This window comes from Octopus bimaculoides, chromosome 27 (assembly GCF_001194135.2).
Source record: "Octopus bimaculoides isolate UCB-OBI-ISO-001 chromosome 27, ASM119413v2, whole genome shotgun sequence".
Classification (NCBI taxonomy): Eukaryota; Metazoa; Mollusca; class Cephalopoda; order Octopoda; family Octopodidae; genus Octopus; species Octopus bimaculoides.
The window spans coordinates 17079721-17087936 of NC_069007.1; the positions used below are offsets into that span (position 1 = coordinate 17079721).

The 8216-nt window shown below is 38.6% G+C and overlaps 2 protein-coding genes across 2 annotated transcripts in view; one reads left to right on the top strand and one right to left on the bottom strand.

Annotated features, from left to right (window-relative positions):
• The window catches only part of LOC106882047 (tRNA-dihydrouridine(47) synthase [NAD(P)(+)]-like), a 14379-nt gene extending 7944 nt beyond the window's left edge, over nucleotides 1–6435 (bottom strand). The window contains exons 1-6 of the mRNA XM_052977145.1: nucleotides 6325–6435; nucleotides 4955–5187; nucleotides 2697–3363; nucleotides 1770–1811; nucleotides 1265–1414; nucleotides 477–658 (exon numbers count right to left, since the gene is read on the bottom strand). Of these exons, the coding sequence (XP_052833105.1) occupies nucleotides 477–658; nucleotides 1265–1414; nucleotides 1770–1811; nucleotides 2697–3363; nucleotides 4955–5178 (1265 nt within the window). The 5' untranslated portion in view covers nucleotides 5179–5187; nucleotides 6325–6435. The remainder of the gene's footprint in view (nucleotides 1–476; nucleotides 659–1264; nucleotides 1415–1769; nucleotides 1812–2696; nucleotides 3364–4954; nucleotides 5188–6324) is intronic.
• Nucleotides 6436–6764: 329 nt separating this feature from the next.
• Nucleotides 6765–8216, top strand: part of LOC106882049 (general transcription and DNA repair factor IIH helicase subunit XPB) — a 26084-nt gene continuing 24632 nt past the window's right edge. Inside the window, exon 1 of the mRNA XM_014932608.2 lies at nucleotides 6765–6975. Coding sequence (XP_014788094.1) covers nucleotides 6948–6975 — 28 coding nt within the window. The 5' untranslated portion in view covers nucleotides 6765–6947. The remainder of the gene's footprint in view (nucleotides 6976–8216) is intronic.

Below are 8216 nucleotides of genomic sequence, written 5' to 3' on the forward strand. Positions count from 1 at the left end.
GCCATGCTGGAGCACCGCCTTTAGTCGAGCAAATCGACCCCAGGACTTATTCTTTGGAAGCCTAGTACTTATTCTATCGATCTCTTTTGCCGAACCGCTAAGTTACGGGGACGTAAACACACCAGCATTGGTTGTCAAGCGATGTTGGGGGTACAAACACAGACACCCACATACACATATATATATATATACATATATACGACGGGCTTCTTTCAGTTTCCGTCTACCAAATCCACTCACAAGGCTTTGGTCGGTCCGAGGCTATAGTAGAAGACACTTGCCCAAGATGCCATGCAGTGGGACTGAACCCGGAACCATGTGGTTGGTAAGCAAGCTACTTACCACACAGCCACTCCTGAATTAACTCTTTAGCATTTAGACTACTTTGTCAAATGTAATGCTTATTTATTCACATTGCTTTCAGTTAATCATGGCTAATCTTGCAGCTTTGAGATATTGGCAATGTGACTAGTTACCTCCACCTTAGCGAAGGCGGTGTTATTGTTTTCAGATCCTTGGATTGATGAAGAGTTTCACTTACCTTCTGGTATATCAGCTCGATAGGGCAACCACAGTTAATGTCCACAAAGTCAAATTTACAGTTCTCTTGAATGAGTTGGGCACAGCGAGTCATGGAATCCATATGGGCACCACACAACTGGCAGAGAGAAAGTAAGGAACACAAGTCTTTTAATCGTTTCAGTCATTGGATTTGCTTGTAAGATGATAATGCTTATTTACAGCCAAAAACATGGGCATCACCATTTTGGCATCTAGTTTTCCATACATGCATGGGTCTGCACCAAGCCCTGCTGTCTGCTTTAGCATGGTTCTGTGGTTGGATGCCCTTCCCAATGTCAACCACTTTACAATGTACTAGGTGTTTTTTACATGTAATCTGCAAGACAAGACCCCTCAACTGAGGGGTGGGGGTGGCAATTGAAGCCTCCTTGGCAGGCTACACATATATATATATGTGTGTGTATGTGGTCCAACCTATGCCAGCATGGAAAACAGATGATGACAAACACACAAAGGGCTTTTCCCATTTTCTGTCTACCAAATCCATTCAAAAGGCCTTCTACTATAACCTGGGGCTATACTAGAAGACATTTGCTGACTGTGCCACATAGTCAGACTGAACCCGAAACCACAAGCCTGCGAAGCAAGCTTTTCAAACCACAGAGCAGTCATGCCTTTGCCTGAACCTTATTACAGAAATGTTATTTAAGAAACTGCAGCAAAAAATTCCTGCAATATTTACCTGGATACCAAAAATATCTTCAGATTCATGTCGTTTGAGAAGAGCCCATTCTGTTTTACCTTGGAGAAGACTTGTAGCCACAGCCATTTCACTGCAAGTGATGTCTGCGCCGTAACCCTTGCACAACCGACGGAATGGTAAATTACCAGCCTAGGATAAAAAGCGAAAGAAAGAAAAAATCAATCACCATATTTACTTGTGTTTTAAGGTAGCAAGCTGGCAGAATTGTTAGCATGCTGGGTGAAATGCTTAGGAGAATTTCAATGCATCACCCCGCTCACCACCATCAGATATAGGCTGAGGTGGGCTTTGTAAGGTGGTTCAAGTCTGGTAACAGACAGATGGATAGGGTGATGGATAGATAGGTGAATAGATATGTTGATAGACAGATACATGAACAGGTGGATAGATAGGTAGATGGATGGATAGATAGGTAGATGGAGAAATTTACGAGATATATATTAAAAAAATCCAAAATAAACCCCCAACAGATGACAGCACTTACTGTAGTGAGAGGTGCAAGAAAGAGTTTGTTTGAAAAGTCAATCTGTAAAAGAGAAAAAAAAAACGAAAAACATTTAATTGAAAAAGAAATGCTATGAAAACAAACAAGTAAAATAAACATCAACAACAAAACAAAACTGACTTTAGTTTTTGTAGGGGAAAATATAATATAATATATTGAAGATAGTTAATTGGATCTAATTAAGAATATTACAGGTATTTAATTAATTTCAGAAGGATAAGAAAGACTGTTGACCAGTTCTGGAGTTCTGGGCAGTGCTCCAGCCTGGCCTTAGTTGTCATGACTACAACAAACTAAAAGATGACAGAAGACGGAGATACCTGGTGTCTTGCTGTACTCAAGGAAACCCATCCTCCACAGCAAAAGTGTTAAGGCTATCCCTCCTGGTGGAGAGGATTAACCTGCAAGAGCTGTGTGCTGGTGGCATATTATAAGCACTCAGCACACACTGTAAAGTGGTTGGCATTAGGAAGGGAATCAAGCCATAGAAAACCACGCATGTGTCCCATACACACACACATGTAACAATCTTCTTTCAGTTTCCATTTACCAAATTCACTCACATGGTTTCGATTGGCCTGGGACAGTTGCAGAAAACATTGGTTGAAAGAGCTGCAAAGTGGAACTAGCTCAAAACCATGAAGTTAGGAAGCAAACTTCACAATAAAAAAAATAACATCATCATCATCGTCATTTAACGTCTGCTTTCCATGCTAGCATGGGTTGGACGATTTGACTGAGGACTGGTGAAACCAGATAGCTACACCAGGCTCCAATCTGATTTGGCAGAGTTTCTACAGCTGGATGCCCTTCCTAACGCCAACCACTCAGAGAGTGTAGTGGGTGCTTTTACGTGCCACTGGCACAAAAGGGGGGAAAAAAAACAAAAAAAAAAAACCTTCTTACTTTTTTCTTTTCAGCTGGTCTTAATTTGATGAGATCTTCATCAGATACAAAACCAATATTCTGGCTGGAAGAATCTGCGTCTAATTTCTTCATATCCGCTTTATGGCCATCTTCCAGTACATTGTTTGTGCTTGATTTCGTGTTTAATTCCTCCAGAACCTTCTGAGATTTACTGAAATCATATTTCCTCTTCCACAGAAGTCTCTGTACATCCTTATCTAAGTGGTTTACGCTATTTCTGGATAACGGCACCCCTTCATAGATCTCTTTATTTACCATATTTTCCAACGTTTCAGATATGTGGTGCCGGGCAAACCTGCAAGAAAAGCTGTAGGGACATCTGCCAAATTTGGTAAACAGATGGCACTCCGGGCCGATGTCTTCAGGTTTGGATTCCCAAAATGCTTTCACATCATGCAGAAATATGCACTTAGGGCCATATGCACATTCTTTCTCCTGAATGATGCTGCTGCATAATTTCTCGCAAGCCTTTAGCTTTCTCTCAAAGGGTCTTTTCTTGTTCCGTCCTTTTAATCGTAACTTTTTGGCAGGAGGTTCCAAACTTGAATTTTCCGAGTTCTCTTCGTTGAGATGTTTTAAGGTGTTTTGAGTCTCTTTTGCAACAAATTCGGTATCTATTTTCGGTTTGTAGTCCAGTAGCAGATATCTGGTGGAAGAAAGGAAACAAAACTAAATTATATACGCTTTTATTTGTTACAGTCATTTGATTGTGGCCATGCTGGAGCACCGCCTTTAGTCGAGAAAATCGACTTATTCTTTGTAAGCCTAGTACTTATTTTATCGGTCTCTTTTTGCCAAACCGCTAAGTTACGGGGACGTAAACACACCAGCATCGGTTGTCAAGCGATGGTGGGGGGACAAACACACATACATATATACGACGGGCTTCTTTCAGATTCCATCTACCAAGTCCACTCACAAGGCTTTGGTCGGCCCGAGGCTATAGTAGAAGACACTTCCCCAAGGTGCCACGCAGTGGCAATGAACCCGGAACCATGCGGTTGGTAAGCAAGCTACTTACCACACAGCCTCTCCTGCGCCTACAAGTGAAGTTGGCCCTGGCGAAATTTGAACTCAGACAATAAAGACACTATGCATTTTGCCCGCTGTGTGCTAACGATTCTGCCAGCTCATCGTTTTAATTATATACAATAAAATCCTTCCTATCTGACACACTGGAACCGAAGGGTTGGCAGATAATTGAATTTTCCGATTATCTGATCATCAGTTTTTAAATTAGCACAGCACTTCAAAACTCTCTCTACATATACATCTGTATTATCATTAACATTCTGAATGTGGTATACATAACTTTTAAAAGTTATTTCTACAGATTTTCTATAGAAATTAGAGGCAGCACTGAAAGTTACAATGTTTTGTATACAAATACTTCCATGTAAACAATGCGATCAAAGATAGAAAACTAGGGAATGGGAGTATATGCATATTTCACGAGTTCTTATTCCTTCTTCAGAACCATATCCAACCCATTAACCATCCATGAACACAGTGCTCAAATATCCACCAAATATAGCAAATTAACATTACTGGATAAACTAATTTACATATTAATTGCTGGTAGGGACACTGTACTTCATTATTCAACAGTGATATACTACCAAAGATTTTATAAGTTAATATGGTGTCTCACCTGGGTTAGCTAAAGTAGGTGGGACACAATATTGACTTCTAAGCCTTTAGTATACTTGCTGGTATATTCTTTTCTATTCTAGGTACAAGGCCTGAAATTTTTGGGGAGGGGGCCAGCCAATTAGATTGATCCCAGTATGCAACTGGTACTGAATTTAGTGACTCCGAAAGGATGAAAGACAAAGTCGACCTCGGCGGAATTTGAACTCAGAACATAAAGACAGATGAAATACCACTAAGCATTTTGCCCGATATGCTAACGTTTCTGCCACCTTGCCGCCTTTATGGGGAGAAAGATATTGAAAAACATCAATGCATCAGACTGACAAACGAGGAGGGTATAAGGTGGCCGTGAGATGTGCTAAAAATAACAGTTAAATAGCCCTTACATCATGCATCAAATTTTTTTTCTTTTTGATTTTTGGCATAATCACATGAATTCCCACGCGTAGAACATAAATTTACAAACATTTTCTGAAAATTCCTAAAAATAAAAAAGCTATGAGAATTTATATGGTGGGCTTAAAGCAGAATTCCATCAAAAATACAAGTTAAAAATTTTTTAAAATCAAGAAAGTATAACTTACTGAGCCTTAATTTTTGCTTCTCCTTTACGATCACTGACCCCTATTTTGGTACTGGAGTTATTAGTGTCTGCAGCATTAGCGTGAGAAGACTGTGTTACTTCTGTGTCCTTATTCTGTTTGGAAATTTCATCTGACAGAGACGCTTCTGGTTTATTTTCTGCAACGGGTATCTTTGTGTTTTCTGATACTTCACCATCTTTGGTCACAGACGATGTGGCATCCATTTGTTAAAACTATAAAAAACAAGCAAGAAAACAATTTATCTGTGTGTGTGTATATATATATATATATATATGTGTGTTCTAGGTGCAGGTGTGGCTGTGGTTAAGAAGCTTGCTTCTCAACCACATGGTTCCGGGTTCAGTCCCACTGCATGGCACTGTGGGCAAGTGTCTTCTACTATAGCCTTGGGCCAACCAATGCCTTATGAGCGGATGTAATAGATGGAAACTGAAGGAAGCCTGTCATATATATATGTATGTATGTATTATGTGTGTGTGTGTGTGTGTCTTTGTCCCCTGCCATTGTTTTACCATTGATGTTGGTTTGATTATGTCCCCATAACTTATTGGGTTTGGCAAAAAGGACTGATAGAATAAGTACTAGGCTTAAAAAATAAGTATTGGGGTTGATTTGTTCGATTAAACCCTTCAATATTCAGCGATCTATTCCATTAAAAAATTTTCAAGGCAATGCCCCAGCATGGCCGCAGTGAAACAAGTAATAGGTAAAAACCTTTCAGGAGTAGGTTACGATTATATCGAAAATAAATGCGGAAAAAAAAAAGAACGTACATATTGACACACATCACATGTATATCTGCAAAATGAAACTAGAAATTCTTGATAAATATTACGTCAGCATGCATCTGCACCTGTGCACCCACAAATTTTTTTTTCCACATCAAATTCCGATGTAATCGAAATCTACATTATCTGAAAGATATTTGTAGAAAATTTCGTATGAAACCCATTTTTCTGAAAGTTATCAAAGTCGATTGGCATCACACATTGTGGAGGTATGCCGAGTCGCATTGGTTCCGGAAAATTGCCTGACCGGATAGAAAAGACCCTTTCCAAGAAGATATAATTAGTAGGGAGTTGAATTGTGTACTGGACAGAAGCCGCATACCTAAGGATTACTATATATTCTGTTAGGTATCTTCAGTTACAAATGAAATTATAGAGAAACATCTTAATGAGATGAGATCCTCACGTGTTGTCGGTTCGAGAGAGAGGCATATATATATATGTATATACGTGTGTATGTTAATTAATGAACATTAATAATTATAATTAATTGACAGGTTGAAAAGAAATAATATATATCAAGAATAAACATCTTAAAACATGTACACATATGTTAAATACCTTATATATGTATCTGTTTATATACGTCAGGTTGAGTTCGTCAGGAAAACAACGTGGTCTATGAACTCACCACAACCGGATGAAATAAACAAGTGACAGAAACAGGCAAACATTTAAAATAGTTTCTGGGAAATTAGAGCATTAAAAAGATTATTATATTATTTTAATAATTATAAAATATATATGGATCATATAATTTATTTATAATTACTTTTAATGCAATTTTAACGCAAATAAAATACGAAACTGTGTCGAGCATTTTCGGTGTTAAGGGAAAAATGTTTCCGTCGAAGATAAAGATCAGGAGTTCTCCGATAATATTAGGAATTTTACTGTAGAGTTATTTCTCTATTTATTTTTGTGTTGTAAATTATTAAGCAATTTAGTTAATTGTTAAAAAAAAATGTTAGTAATGAATTATGTTATTTAATAGAATAATTAGTCGAAAGTATAAGTAGTGTTTCTAATTTGTTTATGACTTACACCGGTGACACTCATGTCCCGAACTGTGCACAGTTTAATGGAGTGAAGACGTTTTTATTTTTAATTCTGCCCCTTCAAACAAATAACACAGTTTTGTAGACTTATAAACCCTATCTTATCCTTATCCCTTTCTCTGAAGAATGGGAGGCAGTAAAAGGAGCCGAAAAGGTAATGTTTTTTTTCATTGTTATACTAATTATATATAAGCTTTATTTCATTCAATTTGCCATAAAGGCAGTACACAGAGGAGTAGCTACGGGCTGGACAAACACATTAATGAGATGAGATGAATGATGATTAATATGGTATTAATGGGAGAAGACAGGAGCCGAACTCTACTTCTCTAAATCATTGTTCTTTTATAAATTTACGCATAAATTTGCAATTTGAGGCTATAAACCTCTCACTTTACAATTTTAATTTATCATGTCTTTGAAATAAGGCACTTGCCTCTTACACTTTCCTTTTTATGGGCCACAAGCCCTTACATTTTACCGCCCAACCAGACTCCGTGCTTCACTTAAGCACCTCGTTGGTTCTTCATCGGGCACCTTCAGTAAAAAGCGGAATGCGTCTTTGGGGAAGGAATTCATAATTATATATAAGCTTACTAATGGAAATATTAACTCTTGCTAGTTTAGGCACAAGACCTGAAATTTTGAAAGGAGTGGACTTGTCAATTACATCGACCCTCCCCCCGACTTAACTGGTATTTACTTCGTTGACATCAAAGGGATGAAAAGCAAAGTCAACTTTGGTAGTATTTGAACTCTGAATGTAATGAATAGGAAGAAATACTGCTCGGCATTTTGTCCGGTGTGCTAACGATTCTATTAGTATATTGGGCTTCGTATATTTTTACCCCAGTATTACTTTGAGAGTATGCTCTGCTTTCTCACTCACCGAGAGTTTAATGCGTTGTCACTTATCAAACTAGTTGTGTGTGTATGGGAGTGAGTATGTGTATTATATATACACTATATGTATTTGTAGTGGCGCGTGTGGCCGCCATCTTGGGAAGTGCCATTGCGCATGTGCAAGGGACTAGCCGTCAGTGGAAGTACCCGAGCACGCATGCGTAATGCAACAGGTGGAGAGAAAGCAATAGCGTTCTCTCTCTTATCCATCCAGCAGCTGTGGCGACTGGACGTTCTTTCAGGCTCTGTCCCAACTCGACCCCCGACATGTGGTCGAAGCTTCTTTGGTATTCTAGCGGCATGCCTATTCACCCAGGAACGAAACGGCTCTCCACCAACCTAGAATAAACTATTGATCTGTTGTTACCGTTATCCCTCGTGTTGTTGTATTTCTGGATTTTAATGATTAATATAAGAACTGGGGAGAGACGGCCGAGCCGTTATATCTCATCCAATTCTTATATATTTATATATACGTATAATTATGTATGT